The 21,494-nt window shown below is 43.4% G+C and overlaps 1 protein-coding gene across 1 annotated transcript; it reads left to right on the forward strand.

Moving 5' to 3' along the window:
* The first annotated feature begins 230 nt into the window (after positions 1-230).
* Positions 231-1,241, forward strand: LOC133658272 (odorant receptor 131-2-like). Its single transcript, XM_062060545.1, has 2 exons — positions 231-380; positions 480-1,241. The coding sequence occupies exons 1-2, from the start codon at positions 231-233 to the stop codon at positions 1,239-1,241; spliced, it is 912 nt and encodes a 303-aa protein (XP_061916529.1).
* Positions 1,242-21,494: the final 20,253 nt, after the last annotated feature.

Genomic DNA, 21,494 nt, shown 5'->3' on the forward strand with positions numbered 1-21,494 from the left:
AAATATGATGACTTCAATTGTGTTCACTCTAGAAGACAATTATTTTTTGTCACTTTAATTCCTACCAGTACCATGTTCTTTCTGAATCAAAGTCTTGTGGTTTTGCTGCACTGTAAGGAAGATCAGAACATCATTGGATTAGGTTTGCTACTCCAAAGTCCAACAAGGATACTCTTGACATTAATTACACACCACGGTCTTGTCATCATTAGTGTTTGCTCTGCTTCAACATGAAGGCGCAGTCGCCCAATGTGACTGTGGTTGTGGGGTACCGAGACCCGTTTTTCAACGTGGTCATCAAAAATGTTTTAATGCTTGTCCTCTGCCTGCTCATCAACTATATCAACATCAGCCTCATGCACACCTTCTGCAAGCACCAGGTAAGACATGGTGGGACACGGTGAGACATGGCAAGACTTGGTTAGGAACTTTGAAAAGAACATACAACAAACTGTGACACAGTTCTCCTTTGTGGTCAGATGTTCTACACCAACCCTCGCTACATCCTCTTCTTCCACCTGGTGCTAAACAACGTGATCCAAGTGAACGTGACCCTGGTGCTCTTCTTTGTCAGCTACATCCTCTCCACGATCAACACGGCCGTGTGTGCCACTTTGATCCTGCTGGCCGCCTTCACCACTCAGAACGCTCCGCTCAATCTGGCGTGCATGTCGGCCGAGTGCTACATCACCGTGTGCCTGCCGCTGCAGCATGCCCGCCTCTGCACCGTCAACAGAACTCTCATCATTATCGTTTTGATCTGGACCAACAGCTTGATCTTGGGTCTGCCTGACCTCTTCATCACCTTAGCTACTGAGCCGCTCGACTTCTTCTCTTCCAGAGTGTTCTGTATGCGAGAGAACGCCTTCCCTAATCCTCTAATAGCCACGAAGCGGGACAGCACCGACGTCGTCTACCTGATCCTGGTCTGGTTTGTCCTCTTTTACACATACTTTATGATTTTCTGCACTGCCCAAAAGGCCAGCAAGGACGGCAAGAAGGCCCGGATGACCATCCTGCTACACAGCGTCCAGGTCCTCCTATGCATGACCACGTATGCCGCGCCGATGGTCAAAACCTCTATAAAGACCTTGTTCCCCAAGAACCACATCGACTCTGTCTTCGCTTTCTACATCATCGTACAGATTCTACCTCGTGCCATCAATCCTGTCATCTATGGCGTTCGAGACAAATTTTTGAGTAAGTTCTTCATGCGCCAAGTGAGCTGCAAGAGCGTTTAGCACCCAGACCCCGGACTCCTTTCTTCCTTTTGAATTCTCAAGTCTCAACTCTATCATTTCTACACCACAATGATGTAAATCTCTGTTGTTTTACAGTTCTCTTATGTATTTTAAAATGTATGTCTTAATGTATTTATTTTGAAACTGCTCTGTGACATGTGCTGTTGACCTCTTGGCCAGGTCACCCTTGTGAAAGAGATCTTGATCTCAATGGGTTTTCTTATCTGGTTAAATAAAGGTTCTACAACAACCAACTTGTTTAGGAGAGAGCTTCAAATGGTCAAATGTTAGTTCACTTGCTTACCAATACGAGATGAACACAGAGTATATAGATAGCATTACAGCTAACAGGGAAAAAGACAATTGGTAATGGAAAACACCTTTTGTTACTTACGTATTTACTTACTGTACACCTATGACAGCAACGTTCATCAGTACAGGTGTTCCTAACATTTTTGACCCGAGGCACACTTAAATTTGAACACTGAATTAGTCGTCTTACTGCAGATTTTAATCATATTCAATAATTTTATCGAACCTACTTACAGTTTCCAACTTATCAAACGCTAAGAAACTATTTATTAATCACAAAGATGATTATTTATTTAACACAAACCTTAAGCTTAGGTCAGGCTGACTAGAAAAATAAGCACCGACTCTCCTTAGTACGATAGTTAGTTTGTTAGCTAGCTAGCTAAAAACAGAGCGACGGAGTTGTGGGAAAAATAGACTTTAGACTTAACCTTTGTATACAGTATTTACCGTTGTGCATCTTCCTAAACACATCATTATCACAAAATAAATTTTTTTGGTGGAAGCTAAATAGATTTGGTGTTGTTTTGCTTGATTTTATTGTCCTTTGTTTATATAAAATTTGATAATTGGTTGTATTTGGTTCTTTGCCTGTCCTTGCTTCAACATGGACTAAAGTTTAGTAGAAAAATTATATTTGCAACGGACTAATGACCAGCACACTAACAGTATGAATAAATATTTCTGAATGAATTAGTCATATTTGTTGTTAGCACATGGCTAAATTAGAGGCACTGAATATGCTCAATAATCAGATGAATTGACTAATCATTAAAATAATCAATGACTAGTAGTAGTCTAGAGCAGTGTTTTTTAACCACAGACCCTAGATTTTATAGGGCCTCCAAAAGATATCTGTTTTTAGCTGTGGTCTGTACGGGCTTCAGCAGTAGTGAGTTCTAATACACTCATCTACTACTTACGGCAGTAATGGCAAACAAATAGAAAAAGTCTGGAGCTGAAATCAGAGGGAAGTCTCTTAAAAGGGAACTGCAATTTTTTTTTTTTTTTGGCCGATCGTTCACAATTATTATGGAAGTCATGACGACAAATGGATTTTTGGGACAAGCGCTTTTCGTGTCGTTCTCGCCAGTACCAGGTCCTAAATTGGCTGTCAAAGTGTCCCAACATGACATTACCTACTCAGACGTCTCATGTCCAGGTGAGAGACATGATTTATGATATACAATAAACTTATAGGAAGCGAGGAAACAGCAGATCACTCGATGATGTAAACACAGTGAAACACAGAAGTGATTATGTCGCCGCTATAAATTGTTTCTCTGCGTTAGCGCTTATAATAACAATATCACTGATACATAGTTAATATTCAAGTCACAACATGTAAATGGAGTATTGTTGGTGCTTTTTTGCTTATTTATAGGATGTTATGGGCGGAATAGTGGCGCTCCCATTGACTTTTATTAACGTTTATTTAATATTTAGAATGCATTTAATAAATCTGTCATCATGTCTTTCATAATGATTGTAGAAAAGAAGTGCAGTTCCCCTTTCAATGCAAAAATGATAACTATTGACCTTATATTTAAAAAGCATATATATCATTATTTATTATTAAATCAACAAGAATGTATTTATTTTAGTATTGCATATTTGTATGTACATTTTTTTCATCAGTTTTTGAGTCCCTTCTTTTGCAGTAGATTTGATTAGTCTTTATTTTTGTAATCAGTTTGACCTAAGCCTTGATAAAACCCAGTAAGTAGGTTAGATATAATTATTGAACACGACTAAAATCAAGAGTAAGATTATTAATTCAGCGTATATATAGTGAAATGCACCGAGATCTCGCACGCACGCACGCACGCACGCACGCACGCACGCACGCGCACACACACACGCACGCACGCACGCACGCACGCACACACACACACACACGTAAAATCAGGCCCAAAATCTAATAATTTGTTCCTTATCCAATTTCTGACATTTCCTGAAAGTTTAATGAAAATCCGCCAACAACTTTTTGAGGTATTTTGCTACCTTACAGACAGCCAGAGTAAGCAACGATTGCATAACTTCCAATTACGGACGGGTACCTTTCACATTTGAACCGATACGGTATTTAACGATACCAATTTCTGGTACTTTTGATAGTGTTAATAAATAGTAATTGTTTTTCAAAATAAAATCTATTATTTATTGGAAGATTTAAGAATAAAGTTAAAGTTGAAGTCCCAACGATAGTCACACACACACTAGGTGTGGTGAAATTATCCTCTGCATTATTATTATCCCCATGTTCACCCCCTGGGAGGTGAGGGGAGCAGTGAGCAGCAGCGGTGGCTGCGCTCGAGAATCATTTGGTGATTTAACCCCCAATTCCAACCATTAATGCTGAGTGCCAAGCAGGGAGGCAATGGGTCCCATTTTTATAGTCTTTGGTATGACTCGGCCGGAGTTTGAACTCACAATCTTCCAGTCTCAGAGCGGACACTCTAGCCACAAGGCTACTGAGCAGATAATTAATTGATTATGATAACTGCTGTCCACTTGTTATATCTTGCTTTTTTTAATCAATCAATCAAGTTTATTTATAATAATATAAATACATTTAATAAAGTCAAATACAAATAAGGTAACAAGAGAAGTATCCTACACTTCTCTTTTGTAAAGTAAATCTGAACAGCCGATATGGGCATCTACATCAACTATATGATTTGCCTGAGAAGCTGGACAAGACAAAAAAAAAAAAAAGTTTTTTTATAAAACCCTAAATCACGAGTGTCTCGAAGGGCTGCACAAACCACAAGTTTATGATTCAATTTCTGAGTCAATAGCTTTGTGGGGATTGAAAATTGCAACATTATCGAGAGGCAGTTCGGCTGAGTCCGCTCTCAGTGCTGCTGGAGTGATGGCCAAGTGTTAGTGTTACAGATGTAACAATATGAAAATTTTACTTCACGGTTAGTGTAACCAAAATTAGTACCGTTATTATAAGCCCAATATTGTTGAATGTGCTCAAAAAGCACTTATACACACACTGAAATCCTTAGATTAAAAAAAATTCTATAAAATAAATACAAATTTAAAAAAAAAAGCTACTACTTTCTATGTTTTGTGGATCTTATGCTTCAGTGATGGTCTTTTAGTCTTAGTATTTTATCTGTTGTATTGGCTTAACTTTTATTGTTTCAAATATTAGTTTGTACTTAAAGGGGAACTGCACTTTTTTAGGGAATTTAGCCCATTGTTCACAATCCTTATTAGAGACAAAAAGACAAAAGTTTAATTTTTTTGCAATATAAGTTTTAAAAACCGGCTCGTTCTTGGTGGCTGGCAATGCAGCCAATGGGAGCTGTCCATTCGCTTCGAAATCACTTTAAAAATGCATCCAAAAACCGCCAACAATACTTAATTTGCGTTCGGTAACCGGTATAATAACCAAGCTGTAGCGACATTGTTTTAGTAAAGTAAGAGTGAACACTGAGGAACTCTTTTTCTAGCGTAGTAACAGATCGTCTTGCGACGGCATGCTACTGGCATTAGCCCTTTTGCGTCAGCAGCTGAATCGTTTTTGGATTTGTAATGCACAACACAATGCGATAGGACACCTGTAGATCATTTGGTAAAATGACTGTTTTGTTGTTGTAGTTTTCCAATATACAACCAGGGTGTGCCCAATAGGGAATCAGTTGTTATCACTCTCTCATGCAGTGCGTATGTACAATTGCTGTCCTCCTTCCATCCATCCATTTTCTACCGCTTATTCCCTTCGGGGTCGCTGGAGCCTATCTCAGCTACAATCGGGCGGAAGGCGGGGTACACCCTGGACAAGTCGCCACCTCATCGCAGTGCTGTCCTCCTGAAGTATTAATTAAAGCCAAGTTCTTCATGCAGCTCGGCATGATTCTTCCTACGGGTAACCACAAACAACAAGATGGTGTCAGAGTAGTGGACAAAGTTCTTGCCTGTGAGTACTTTTTGTACTAAAATTTGCCGCCAGAGATTTTTTTTTCCTGCCGTGCGGTGGACACGCCAATCCCATAATGGTGGAGGGGTTTTGTCGTCCCGACCCAGTCGTCTTCAACGACAATGTCACGGAGAACTGGCGCATTTTTTTAGCAAGAATATGATATTTTCATTGCTGCTGCTCACTCGGACAAACCCGCGAAGACCCGTGCATACATCCTATTAAACCTCGCTGGTCCAGAAGCGATCGAGAGGGAGCGCTCGTTTGTGTACGCGGCAGAGGTTCAGAGAAATGTGCAATCCACAAATTAACAAAACAATGGAAAGGCACAAGTTCCATTCGAGAATTCAAAAGCATGGGGAGAGCATGGAATCATTCATCATTGATTTGAAGATTAAAGCTTAAACATGTCAATTTGGGGATCTAACTGACAAACTCATATGTGACAAAATTGTGTGTGGCATCACAAACGACTCTCTGAGAAAGACATTACTGAGGAACAGTAAATTGACTCTTGCCAATTAGGCAATCTCAATCTGCCGTATACACGAAATGACAGAGGAAAATATGAAGACATTGCCTACACAAGCTACCAATGTTGATGAGATTAAATAAATGATAAATGATAAATGGGCTATACTTGTATAGCGCTTTTCTACCTTCAAGGTACTCAAAGCGCTTTGACAGTATTTCCACATTCACCCATTCACACACACATTCACACACTGATGGCGGGAGCTGCCATGCAAGGCGCTAACCAGCAGCCATCAGAGGCAAAGGGTGAAGTGTCTTGCCCAAGGACACAACGGACATGACTAGGAAGGTAGAAGGTGGGAATTGAACCCCAGTAACCAGCAACACTCCGATTGCTGGCACAGCCACTCTACCAACTTCGCCACGCCGTCCCATAAAATACAAGCAATTTAAAGGCAAATTCCAGAAAATTGCCCAGACTATCACAAAGTGTAACAATTGTGGAGGGAGTCACACAGCAAAAAGGGGAAAGTGTCCAGAGTTTGGACAACAATGTCACAACTGCAAGAAACAAAATCATTACAAAAAATGCTGCAAGTCAAAGCCACAGAGCCAGTCCAAGTTTACCACAAACAAGCGCTATGGACAGTCTGTGCATGATGTGACAATGGATCAACACAGCCAAAGTGAAAATGACACATTCTATGTGGATGGTTTGGAAATTGAAAATTGCGTTGACACTGTAAATCCACAAAAAAGAGACCAAGATGAAGGATTTGTCACAGTGTGCATAAATGACGTGCCAACCGAAATGAAAGTGGATACAGGTGCTAAATGCAATGTAATGTCACTAAAAACTTTCATTAGAGTAAACAGCGGCGGGAAAATCGCCAAACAACACAAAAGCACAAATTTGGTTGCTTACGTAGGAGCCAAAATCGAGACACAAGGTGAAGCTACACTGACATGCTTTTTAAAGGGACAGCGCCACTTACAGCCATTTTTCATAGTGGATAAAAATGTGACATCACTGTTGGGCTTCCGTGCATGCCTGCGTATGGGGCTAGTCGAGTTGAGTACAGATGTGCACCATATGACCACAGAGAAAACTGGAGAGTTCAGTGCACGGATCCTCACACAAAACCAAGATATTTTCAGTGAAGAGCTCGGAGAGTTGTTTACACAATGACAGTGGACCCCAATGTGCCACCTGTTGTTAGGCCGGCCCATCCCATTCTTGTAGCGATGCAAGATTGTGTGAAAGCCGAACTTGAACGCATGGAACGCATAGGCGTTATTACTTCAGTCACCGAACCAACAGATTGGGTGTCATCCATTGTCGCTGCGCACAAGAAAGGCAAATCAGAAATCAGATTGTGCATCAACCCCAAAGATTTAAATGAAGCACTAAAACAGTCCCACCACCCCATGAGGAGTGTGGAGGAGGTAGCAGCACAGTTGTCTGGTGCGACAGTGTTTTCAGTGCTAGATGCAAAAAATTCATTCTGGCAGATCCGCCTGGACAAGAAGTCCTCAATGATGACAACATTCAGTACTCCTTTTGGACGTTACAGATTCCTTTGCATGCCTTTCGGCATTAACTCTGCAAGCGAAGTATTCCAGCGGACAATGGATCAGCTCTTTGCTGGCTATCCATGCTCAGTTATTGTCGATGACATCATCATCGGAGCCCGTGATGTGGCGGAGCACGACGCCAACCTAAAAAAAGTGCTTGAACGTGTGAAGCAAATAAACTTCAAACTCAACCCGCAGAAATGCAAGTTTCGACTTGACCAAGTACGCTACGTTGGTCATATCTTCACAAGTAAAGGTTTGAAAGCTGACCCCTCCAAAACTGCTGCTATCACAGACATGCCAGTCCCCACAGATGTCACTTCACTTCAACGTTTCCTGGGAATGGTTTGGCAAGTACATTCCAAACTTCAGTGATATCACAACGCCACTGAGGAAGCTGACTCACAAAGAGACCGCATGGTGCTGGTTTCAGCCACACCAAGATGCTTTCGACCGCCTGAAAGCATGTCTCTCCTTTCCACCAGTATTGGCCTACTACGATGTCAAAGAGCCAGTCACGCTGACCTGTGACGCATCATGCTTTGGACTAGGATCTGCTTGCATGAAAAATGGAAGGCCAGTAGCCTTTGCATCCCACACCTTTACAGAAACAGAAACTCGATACGCTCAAATTGAGAAGGAGCATCTAGCTGTTGTGTTTGCGTGCACCAAGTTCAGAAACTATGTGTTTGGCAAGCCCACCATAGTAGAAACTGACCACCAACAGTTGGTGACTATCTTGAAGAAACCAATTCACAATGCCCCTGCCCGTCTTCAGCGGATGCTGCTACGCCTGCAAAGCTATGACATAAGCTTAGTCTACAAAAAAGGAAAGCACATGTGTCACAATTCAATTAAATGGAAAACAGAGTAACCCAAGGATGCAGATGGATTGTGAGTAAAACAGTTCTTTACTTAAAGGCCTACTGAAATGATTTTTTTTTATTTAAACGGGGATAGCAGATCCATTGTATGTGTCATACTTGATCATTTCGCGATGTTGCCATATTTTTGCTGAAAGGATTTAGTATAGAACAACGACGATAAAGTTCGCAACTTTTGGTCGCTGATAAAAAAAAGCCTTGCCTATACCGGAAGTAGCGTGACGTCACAGGAGGAAGGATTCCTCACAATTCCCCGTTGTTTACAATGGAGCGAGAGAGATTCGGACCGAGAAAGCGACGATTACCCCATTAATTTGAGCGAGGATGAAAAATTCGTGGATGAGGAACGTTAGAGTGAAGGACTAGAGAGGCAGTGCAGGGTGTATCTTTTTTCGCTCTGACCGTAACTTAGGTACAAGGTCTCATTGGATTCCACACACTCTCCTTTTTCTATTGTAGATCACAGATTTGTATTTTAAACCACCTCGGATACTATATCCTCTTGAAAATGAGAGTCGAGAACGCGAAATGGACATTCACAGTGACTTTTATCTCCACGACAATACATCGTTGACGCACTTTAGCTACGGAGCTAACGTGATAGCATAGGGCTCAAATGCAGATAGAAACAACATTTTAAAAAACCCTGACTGGAAGGATAGAAAGAAGATCAACAATACTATTAAACCATGAACATGTAAATACACGGTTAATAATTTCCAGCTTGGCGAAGCTTAACAATTGAAGCTAACTTAGCTACGGAGCGGTGGCGGCGGCGGGATGACACCCCGGCCGCCATCAGAGTCGGCAGGGGGGGTGGGTCAAATGCAGAGGACAAATTTCACCACACCTAGTGTGTGTGTGACTATCATTGGTACTTTAACTTAACTTTACTTTGAAACTACTGCCTGCACGCCAACCAGGAGATTAGTTGGCCCCAGGTAGAGTCGGCAAGAAACATATATTTCCCCAAAGTTACGTACGTGACATGCACATAGCGACATGCACATAGCGACATGCACGTACGGGCAAGCGATCAAATGTTTGGAAGCCAAAGCTGTTCTCACGGTAGTGCGTCTGCTATCCAGCTCAAACACAACACAACCTCCTGATTGTGTTGCTGTAGTCCGCCGCTAATACACCGATCGCACCTACAACTTTCTTATTTGCAGTCTCCATTGTCCATTAAACAAATTGCAAAAGATTCACCAACACAGATGTCCAGAATACTGTGGAATTGTTCGATGAAAACAAAGCAGTTTGTATGGTGACACATTGGGTACGAATACTTCTGTTGCCGTCGTGACGTCACGCGCATACGTCATCATACATAGACGTTTCCAACCGGAAGTTTAGCAGGAAATTTAAAATTGCACTTTATAAGTTAACCCGGCCGTATTGGCATGTGTTGCAATGTTAAGATTTCATCATTGATATATAAACTATCAGACTGCGTGGTCGGTAGTAGTGGGTTTCAGTAGGCCTTTAATGAAAAAGGTACTCACAACAATGATCCAAAAACTAGGAGATAACAAAAAGCGACGGTGCGAAAAAGAGAACCCAAAATGAGCACCGTGAAAAAAAGAACAAAAGCTAATATACAAAACTAACTAAACTTGGGTCGGAGTTGCATGACGTGCAAACTACCATCGTACATACCAAGCTGGATGGCACTGGAAATAGCCAAGAAGGAAACAAGCAACAATTCAAGGAGCATAGGGGTCTTCGGACATGGAGAGTCAAAGAGTGGAATTGCCGAGTGCCATCCAGCTATCGAGGTGCTGCTTAAATAGTGTCGGGAAGATTGGACATAGCTGTGCACATCTCACAACTCCGCCCACAGGGAAACACAGGAACTCCAAGAAGAAGACAAACAATAAGAGCCAGGTCTGCTGCACCAACAAAGGCAAACTGAACACACAAACCACAAGATGGCAGCAGGCGGTGACAGTATCCCCCCCCCCCCCTAAGCAACGGACGCCTCCTGGCGGACCTCCTGGTTTTCCGGGAAATCTATGATAAAAATAAGAAATTAGTGATTTATCAATAATAAGGGAACGTGAAATCCAAGAACGATCCTCTGGCGGGTAACCCTTCCAGTCAATCAGAAATTGCACACCCCTGCCCCGCTTCCTGGCGTCCAGAATGATCTTGACAGTAAAGGTTGGATTACCCTCCACCTGCTGAGGAGCTGGGGGAGACACTGGTGGAGGGCTAAGGTCGCTTGACTCAACGGGCTTCAGGCGAGAGACATGGTGGACCGGATAAGACTTGAAAGACTTGGGTACCTTGAGTCGAGCTGTGACGGGAGTGATCATCTGCTTCACCTCGTATGGTCCGATGAATCTAGGTGCCAGTTTCTTAGACTCTCCCAGCAGTGTAATGTCTTTAGATGATAGCCAAACCTTCTGGCCGGGTTTGTAGTCGGGAGCTGGTCTGCAATGGCGATTTGCCATGATCTTGTTCCGACTGACAGTGAGAGACAAGGCGGCATGGGTATCACACCATGCACATGGCGCAGGAAGGCAGTCACGGAGGGGACAGTGGACTTGACTTCTTGAGAGAAGAAAATGGGAGGTTGGAAACCATGCACCACATGAAAAGGAGACAGGCCAGTAGATGAACAGATGAGGGTGTTACGGGTATACTCCAACCATGGGAGATAGGTGGACCTCAGTGATGGATGCTGGTGACAAACACATCTCAGGGCCGCCCCTAAGTCCTGGTTGGCTCATTCCGACTGTCCATTAGATTGTGGGTGGTACCCTGATGACATGCTGACAGTGGTCCCTAACAAGTTGCAGAAGGATCTCCATGTAGCGGATGAAAATTGAGGACCTCTGTCTGACACCACATCCATGGGGAGCCCGTGAAGTCGAACCACATGGGTGACCATAAGCTTGGCGGTCTCCAGGGAGGAGGGAAGTCTGCGAAGGGGGACAAAGTGTGTGAATTTAGAGAATCTGTCCACTATTGTGAGGATGACAGAAAACCCCCTGGAGATGGGTAGACCTGTGACAAAGTCCAGAGCGATGTGGGACCATGGACGAGAGGGGATGGGAAGGGGCTGCAGCAACCCTGCAGGAGCTTGATGGGAAGCCTTGCTCCTGGCGCACACAGGGCATGCAGCCACAAACCTCGGTGTGAATGGTAGGCCACCAGAAACACTGTGTGAGCAGGAGCTCCGTGCGTCTGGCACCTGGATGGCAGGCAATCTTGGAGGTGTGAGCCCACGACAAGACCTCTGGACGTAGAGTTCTTGGCACAAAAAGGCGGCCAGGAGGACAACCAGCAGCTGATGGGGAGTCCTTGATAGCCACTGACACACGTCTCTCCACCTCCCACTGTACCGCGCCAAAGATCCGGGACTGAGGAAGGATAGTCTCTGGGGGAGTGTCTTCTGTAGGAGGAGAGAACATCCTAGACAAGGCATCAGGCCTTCCATTGAGCGAGCCCGGGAAAAAAGTGATACAGAAGTCCAACCTTGTGAGGAAGAGGGACCACGGGCCTGGCGGGGATTGAGAGGTTGGGCAGAGCGGAGGTAGGCTAGGTTTCGATGATCCGTGTAAATGATGAAGGGGTGTTTGGCACCCTCCAGCCAGTGCCTCCATTCTTGAAGGGCGAGGATCACTGCCAGAAGCTCTCGGTTCCCGATATCATAGTTCCTCTCCTCAGGGGAAGGCGTTTGGAGAAGAAGGCGCAGGGGTGCAATTTCTGATCGGAACTGGAATGCTGGGACAAAACAGCCCCTACCCCGGTGTCCGATGCGTCCACCTCGACAAAAAAGGGGAAATCAGGATTAGCGTGGACTAACACAGGAGCAGAGGTAAAAAGGCATTTAAGGCGTCGAAAAGCGTGGTCAGCCTCTGAAGACCACACAAAAGGAACCTTAGCGGACGTTAATTTATTTAACGGTTGAGCTACTTTACTGAAGTCTCTAATAAAACGCCGGTAAAAATTAGCAAACCCCAAAAACCTCTGCAGCAGCTTCCTGGAGGATGGTGTTGGCCAGTCTACAACCACTCGGACCTTAGCCGGGTCTGGCTTAACCTGCCCCCTCTCAACAGTCAATCCCAAAAACCACACTGTGGGCGAATGAAAAGTGCATTTTTGGGGCTTGACAAATAAACAGTTCTCCAAAAGTCTCTGTAAGACCAAACGGACATGCTGATGGTGTAATTCAATGGAGCGTGAAAAAATAAGTATGTCATCCAAGTAGACTACCACAAAATGGCCTATCATGTCACGGAGTACATCATTAATTAAACATTGAAAAACACCAGGAGCATTTGTGAGGCCGAATGGCATGACGCAATATTCGAAATGGCCAAGCGGTGTGTTAAAAGCAGTCTTCCATTCATCGCCTTCATGAATGCGCACGAGGTGATACGCATTACGTAGGTCCAATTTCATAAATACTACTGCCCCGTGCAGGGGAGCAAATGAAGATTCTAGCAGTGGAAGAGTGTATTTATTCTTAATTGTAATCTTGTTAAGGGCTCGGTAGTCTATACACGGTCGCAACCCATCATCCTTCTTCTTAACAAAGAAAAACCCTGCCGCCACAGGAGCGGAAGAGGGACGAATGTGTCCGGCGGTGAGAGAAGAGGAGATGTATTCCTCCATAGCCTGCTGTTCGGGGCGCAAAATATTATACAGCCGCGAAGAAGGTAGTGGAGACCCTGGAAGGAGGTCAATGGCACAGTCATACAGGCGGTGGGGGGGTAGCGACGTAGCTCGGTCTTTACAAAAAACATCACTAAGGGAGTGATATTTGTCAGGAATCAATGAAAGATCAGGGGGCTGAAGACAGGGAAGAATGACAGGTTTAGTGGGAGACGAAGCGGAACGCAAACAGTGACTATGACAGAAAATACTCCAATTAGTAATCTTAAGTGTGGTCCAGTCTATACTGGGAATGTGACGTCGCAACCATGGAAGTCCAAGAACTACGGGTGCTGAACGAGAAGGCATTATCAGAAAATTAATCTCCTCACGGTGATTACCAGAAATAAGGTTTTTGATTGATTGATTGATTGATTGACTGATTGATTGATTGATTGATTGAGACTTTTATTAGTAGGTTGCACAGTGAAGTACATATTCCGTACAATTGACCACTAAATGGTAACACCCGAATAAGTTTTTCAACTTGTTTAAGTCGGGGTCCACTTAAATTGATTCATGATACAGATATATACTATCATCATAATACAGTCATCACACAAGATAATCACATTGAATTATTTACATTATTTACAATCAGGGGTGTGGAGGGGGGGGGGGGGTAGGATATGGACAGCAAGTAGTGGACATAGAGAGAGAGAGAGAGAGAGAGAGAGAGAGAGAGAGAGAGAGAGAGAGAGAGAGAGAGAGAGAGAGAGAGAGAGAGAGAGAGAGAGAGATCAGAAGGCATAAGAAAAAGTATCTGCATTTGATTGTTTACATTTGATTATTAGCAATCCGGGGAGGGTGTTAGTTTAGGATTGTAGCTGCCTGGAGGTAAACTTTTATTGCGGTTTTGAAGGAGGATGGAGATGCCCTTTCTTTTATACCTGTTGGGAGCGCATTCCACATTGATGTGGCATAGAAAGAGAATGAGTTAAGACCTTTGTTAGTTCGGAATCTGGGTTTAACGTGGTTAGTGGAGCTCCCCCTGGTGTTGTGGTTATGGCGGTCATTTACGTTAAGGAAGTAGTTTGACATGTACTTTGGTATCAGGGAGGTGTAGTGGATTTTATAGACTAGGCTCAGTGCAAGTTGTTTAACTCTGTCCTCCACCTTGAGCCAGCCCACTTTGGAGAAGTGGGTAGGAGTGAGGTGGGATCTGGGGTGGAGGTCTAGAAGTAACCTGACTATCTTGTTCTGAGATGTTTGGAGTTTAGATTTGAGGGTTTTGGAGGTGCTAGGGTACCAGGAGGTGCTATGTGAGCGTGTGTTTGATGAGTAATATTAGCCAGGTGACGCCCGTCAAGTGAGCTAACATTCTTAATACGTTCAATACACACAGAAGGAATATTTAAAGACTCCACAAGCCCACTGTCAATAATGTTCTCATCAGCCCCTGAGTCAATTAGTGCCTTAATAGGGCAAGAACCCCCCACCCATGACAGAGTACCTTCCACTTGAAGTCTTCCCACCGTAGAAGATGCAGACATCGCCACAGGAGCAGGCGGCGAAGGTGGCAAACTCCCCCATGGAAGATCTCCGGTGGAAGCGGAACGCCCCCCAGTGGGGCGCGCAGGACAGCGATCGACGACGTGGTCTGCAGCTCCGCAGTACAGGCACAGCTGCAACCTCAGCCGACGACTCCTCTCTGCTGATGACAGGCGGCTGCCTCCCAGCTGCATAGGTATGGCCCCCTTTGGCCCCTCCTCCGGGGCACTGCAGTCAGAAGGCGGAAGCGACCACACCTGAGGTTTGGACGTAGATTGTGTGGACCTGGTAGGTGACTGCCATCTGGTGGACGGAGGATCCCTCCCCTTCTGGGCGTGTCGCTCTCGTAGGCGGTTGTCCAATCGGATTGAGAGCGAGATGAGCTCCACGAGGGTCTGGGTCTCATCGCGGACAGCCTGCTCGTCTTGGATACGGGGGCTAAGACTAGCCAAAAATATTCCCCGTAATGCACTCTCCCTCCAGCCACTCTCCGCCGCCAGGATCCGGAAGGAGATTGAGTGGTCCGCTACAGAGGAGGACCCCTGGCGTGTAGCAAGGAGACGGCCGCCTGCCTCTCGTTCCCTCACTGGGTGATCAAAGACGCTGCGCAGCTCAGCAGAAAATAGGGGTAAACTGGAACGAAGTCCGGGTTTGCTCTCACACAGCTCCATAGCCCAGCGTGCTGCTCTTCCAGCCAGTAGACTGAGTACATATGCCACATGGGCGGAGTCTGTCGTATATGTGTGAGGCTGCTGTGCAAAAACTAAAGAGCATTGATATAAAAAAAAGTCTGCATTGTCCAAAGTCCCCCTCATACCTGGGTGGATGTGGTATGCTGGGCTCCCGGGTAGGAAAACCCGATGTCGAGGCGAACGAGTAAGAAGAGGTTCCAGCTGCAGGTTGAATAGCCTCTGAGCCTGGGAGCGGGTGAGGGACAAACAAGCGTGTATGCATCTCCTGCACAAGTGTTGTCAGGTTCGAAAAAGTCTGTTCATGATCACTTATTCATTGACCATGAGCCATGAGGGCCCGCTGGATCTGATTCTCATCTGCGGGTTCCATGTATGACTCTGCAAATCTGTCACAATTCAATTAAATGCAAAACAGAGGAACCCAAGGATGCAGATGGATTGTGAGTAAAACAGTTCTTTACTTAATGAAAAAGGTACTCACAACAATGATCCAAAAACTAGGAGATAACAGAAAGCGACGGTGCGAAAAAGAGAACACAAAATGAGCACCGTGAAAAAAGAACAAAAGCTAATATACAAAACTAACTAAACTTGGGTCAGAGTTGCAAGACGTGCAAACTACCATCGTACATACTAGTGATGGGTCCGGCAACACCGATGCATCGGCGCATGCGTCGAGCTCATAGAGCGATACCCTGTGTCGGTGCGCGTATCGCTTTTAGAAAGTCACGTGACCGAACACGAGCTGTTTTGGTCACGTGACCGCTCATGAACTGTATCGCACTGACGCCTGCGCGTCAAACTGTTTATTAGGAAGCGGCGCAATGCGTGTTGTTGACGAACACCGTTAGGGCCGCTTGTTGTCACTGTCACTCAAAGTTGCATTTCAAAATTACACAGAATAAATGTGTTTATTTTGTTTAGAATTCAGATGGGTTTGATTTGGTGCGCGGCATATATTGGCTGTGCGGCGCACGGTGTGCGCGGAGGACGCTTGAGCACTGCGCAATCGCGCAGGCGCGCACCTTAGAGGGAATGTTGCTCACAGGGCACAGAGGAGGCGTCAGTGCGATACAGTTCGCGTATCGGTCACGTGACCAAAGCAGCTCATGATCGGTCACGTGACTTTCTAAAAGCGGTACGCGCACCGACACAGGGTTTCGCTCTATGAGCTCGACGCATGCGCCGATGCATCTGTGTTGCAGGACCCATCACTACTGTTACTAGAGAAGGTACAGGAATGACGGCGTGGCGAAGTTGGTAGCGTGGCCGTGCCAGCAATCGGTTACTGGGGTTCAATCCCCACCTTCTACCATCCTAGTCATGATACATGTTCACATTATTTGACTGTATCTAAAAAAGATAAAAATATATTTTTATTTAAATGAAGATATGAAATAATCCTAAATGAAATACAATGACTTGGTTTATATTATTGTATATACTAGGTCATAAAATCAGTGTCAGTTGAGTCGGTCCATAGGTTGCCTGTAGGGATTTTTAATGTCCAGCAGATGTCAGTATTTAGTGACACAGTATCGACACAGTATCAATACAGTTTTGCAATGTGTCGAAACGCTTCATGAGGCCTCATCAACCCATCACTAGTACATACCAAGCTGGATGGCACTAGAAATAGCCAAGAAGGGAACAAGCAACAATTCAAGGAGCATAGGGGTCTTCGGACATGGAGAGTCAAGGAGTGGAATTGCAGAGTGCCATCCAGCTGTCGAGGTGCTGCTTAAATAGTGTCGGGAAGAGTGGACACAGCTGTGCACGTCTCACAACTCCGCCCACAGGGAAACACAGGAACTCTCGGAAGAAGACAAACAATAAGAGCCAGGTCTGCTGCACCAACAAAGGCAAACTGAACACACAAACCACAAGATGGCAGCAGGCGGTGACAACATGTACTTAGCTGACACTCTTTCAAGAGCCCCTAATGCAACAGCCAGTGAGAGCCCATCTAATAGTGGTTCTTTCAACGTTATGTCGGTGAGCTACATTTCTACAGCCCGCCTGGAAGAGCTCAAGAAACACACGGAGGTGGATGAAGTATTGCAGACTCTCAGTGCAGTTATCCAGCGTGGATGGCCGGCCAGACAGACTCAGCTGCAGCCTGCCATTGAAGTGTTCTTCCCCTACAGAGAGGAACTAACTGTGGAAGATGGAATTGTCATGAAAGGGCAGAAAGCAGTCATTCCATGGTCACTACAAAAAGAGTACATTAAGATTGTACACAAAGGTCACCCAGGCATTAAAGCGACCAAACGCAGAGCAAGAGGTATCATCTTTTGGCCATCAATGTCACGAGACATCACTGAAGAACTATTTTCCTGCACAGTGTACAACAGCACAAAACCACATCAGCAGAAAGAACCGCTGCCAGACCTTCCGTGGTCCACAGTTGCTACAGACATTTTTGAATGGCGTGGACAACACTACCAGGTGCTAGTGGATTCCTATTCTGGATGGTTTGAAATTGACCTTCTACGAAACATCACAGCAACAGCTGTAATTTCCAAAATGAAAATAAATTTTTCAGTGCATGGTACACCACACACACTTCTATCTGACAATGCAAGACAGTACAAGTGTGAGCAATTCAGGAAGTTTGCTGAGGAGTGGGACTTCATCCACACCACCAGCAGGCCAGAATTTCCCCAGTCGAATGAACTGATGGAGAAGAGAAATCCCACCGGGACACAACTGATGTCTTCCTAAACCTCCTTAACCTCGGAAACATTCCCCGAGATGCAGAACTTGGTTCCCCTGCCGAACGTTTAATGTCAAGACAAACACGTGCAGCTATCCCAGTGTGTACCAGACTACTACAGCCAACAGCAAAAGACTCAAGACAAGTACACGCTCGACTAGTCGACAAGAGAACTACGGTGAAACGTTACCACAACAAGTCAAGTCGCCCACTGAGTCCCTTGGCAGAAGGGCAAGTGATCCGTATGCAGACTCCTACTAGACATGTCCGACTTGGAATAGTGGAAAAGCCCTGCGAAGAGCCACGTTCCTACATCATCCAATCCGATGGGAGAAGATACAGGATGGTAGACATACCATAGTGGACTTAGTCCCTCCCACACTACTGAGAGAAGAGACAATGATTGGGCAAACGGAAAGTACATCACCAATTTGACCCAGATTCTTGACGCAGACTGACACAGCTTACACGACACGTGCAGGTCGAGTTTGTAGACCCAATCCAAAGTATGTGCAGTAAGAAAAGAAAAATGCACGTGTGATTTATTTAGAGAGAAATAGTATTTTTTCTAACTGTGCTGTGATGTGTTTAGATCAGGGGTGTCCAAAGTGCGGCCCGGGAGCCATTTGTGGCCCGCAGGTAATTTTTTAACGGCCCCACGGCACATTCTAAAAATACGATGAAAAAAAAATAAAAAACATAAAAAGTGGTATAAAAGAGCAAACAGGTGAAATGTAACAAGAACATGTTGCATTATTTACTCTAATAACACAAAGCTGCCATGCAGGCTGTTTCTTTCTTTAAAAAATAATAATGAATCAAACTCAATGTCATTATGAATTATTGACCTATTCAAGGCTCCATTTACTTCACATTAAATATTCCACTTTGAGATATTTTGGGGGGAAAATGTTGCATATTTTTTGGTTGCCATTTAAAAAACAAAGTTTTTTAAAGAAGGGCCTAAAAAGAACAAAAAAAAAACATAAACAACAATACAACTTATAATTGACGGATAGATCTGAAGTTGATCTTGAGACTATTGTGGTAAAAGTTTAAAAAAATGTTGGATTTATTTTTTTAAACTTTACTGAGCAGTACCCTTTTGGATCCCCAATAATTTTAGTGGGACTTTTTTTTTCAAGTGTCATTGTTCAAAAAAATAATGAATTAAAATCAATGTTGTTATGTGTTATTGACCTTTTTAAGACTCCAATTATTGTATAATCTCAAATATTCCACTTTAGAATTTTATAGAGGGAAAATATTGCATATTTTGTGTTTTTTTCCATAAAAAAACACGGTTTTCCTTGACAAAAATGGCATACAACTTAAATCTTTAAAAGCGTTATATTGACAGATAGACCTAATGTTGATCTAGAGATTTAAACCTTGAATGATAATAATAATAATTATACTAAATAATGACACATTTGTAATGTTTTTTTTGACCAAAACCTTTTGGGGTCCCCGGGATCAAGTCTGCGTGGAGGCCTGAATGTATCTTTTTTATACATATATTGTATTGGTTTTTAAAATAAAAAATATCAAAATGCTTGCTTTGATTTTTCAGTGTGCGGCCCTCAGTAGAAAAAGTTTGGACACCCCTGGTTTAGATATTTCATACAGATAGTGAATTGTTTGTACTCACCACACAGTTAAGAAATTTGATCTCAGTTACATATAGATATTCATTTCACTTATCTTCTTTTGTTTTTTAAGAAGGACTCTTAACTAAAAGGGAAGGTTGTAGATCATTCGGTAAAATTAATGTTTTGTTGTTGTAGTTTTTGAATACACCACCAGGGTGTGCCCAATAGGGAATCAGTTGTTACCACTCTCTCATGCAGTGCATATGTACAATTGCTGTCCTCCTGAAGTACAAATTGTATTAATTAAAGCCAAGTTCTTCATGCAGCTCGGCATGGTTATTCCTACGGGTACCCACAAACAAAAACAACACCAGTCTGTGCTGACTGAAAAACATTAAAAATCACATTACAGTATCTGGAAGGTATTAGCCCATATTTCATTACAGGCTTGCAGTGTGTATATAAAACGTTGATGGAGGGTGACTTCCCTTAGTCGCATTTTGCAGGCCTTTATCATCTTTAGAATCCTAAAAACAAAACAAATATATGTGTTCTTGTCTTACATAACGATTGTGAACGATAGGCAAAATTCCCCAAAAAGTAGTTCCCTTTCAAGCACATGTAAAGGAAACTCCACTTTTTTGGAATTTTGTCTATCGTTCACAATCATTATGTAAGACAAGAACACATACGTTTGTTTTTTGTATGAACTCTAACTCGTAAATAAAAATCAGCTAACAAAGGAACCAATGGGAGTCATTCTATTCCACCTGTAAAGCTCTCTAAAAAACTCCCAAAAACTTCCATCGTCGTTTTATATACATGCTGCTCAGTATATATGTAATGTAGTAGGGTTGTACGGTATACCGGTATTAGTATAGTACCGTGATACTAATGAATCATATTCGGTACTATACCGCCTCTAAAAAGTACCGGTCGCCTGCCCCCCAGTCATCGTCAAGTCGTGTCCCTGCTGGTTTACGAGCAGAGGAGCATGTTCGGCTGTGCACAATCACTGAGTACTTAAAAGCAGACACAGTGTGTAGACAGAAAAGTGAGAACGGACGTATTTTGGCCTAAAAAAATAACGATAAAGGGGAAGTTATAACACTGAAACGCCTTCAAGAAGAGGTGCTTTAAGACATGGCTAGCTAGCTAGTGGCTAAAGTCCAATCGGCAGTGTTTGAGCTACTTCTAAATCACTAATCTTGGTCTCTATGGCGACAAATTAAGTGAGTTTCTTACAAGTATCATCCCTGCAGGACGAGGAATAGCTAAACATGTTTCATTACATACCGTAGCTCACCCGCGTCACCGCTAATGATGCCGATCATGAATGTAAACAAATGCCATCGGTGGATCTACATCTAACATCCACTGTAATGATACCAAGTACGTATCTAGTAGTTACTACTATGATTACATCGATATTTTTTAGTATCACAAAATCTTTTTTAGTTTTTAAAAAAATGTATATTATGTTTATAAACTCAGGAAATACATCCCTGGACACATGAGGACTTTGAATATGACCAATGTATGATCCTATAACTACTTGGTATCGGATCGATACCTAAATTTGTGGTATCATCCAAAACTAATGTAAAGTATCAAACAACAGGAGAATAAGTGATTATTACATTTTAACAGAAGTGTAGATAGAATATGTTAAAAGAGAAAGTAAGCATATATTAACAGTAAATGAAGTAGATTAATAATTCATTCTCTACCACTTATCCTTCATAATTTCGACAAAATAACAGAATGATAAATGACACAATATGTTACTGCATACATCAGCAGACTAATTAGGAGCCATTGTTTGTTTACTTACTAAAACACAAGTTGTCTTGTATGCTCACTATTTTATTTAAGGACAAACTTGCAATAAGAAACATATTTTTAATGTACTGTACGA

The sequence above is a fragment of the Entelurus aequoreus genome, linkage group LG01 (assembly GCF_033978785.1).
Source record: "Entelurus aequoreus isolate RoL-2023_Sb linkage group LG01, RoL_Eaeq_v1.1, whole genome shotgun sequence".
In the NCBI taxonomy this organism is placed as follows: Eukaryota; Metazoa; Chordata; class Actinopteri; order Syngnathiformes; family Syngnathidae; genus Entelurus; species Entelurus aequoreus.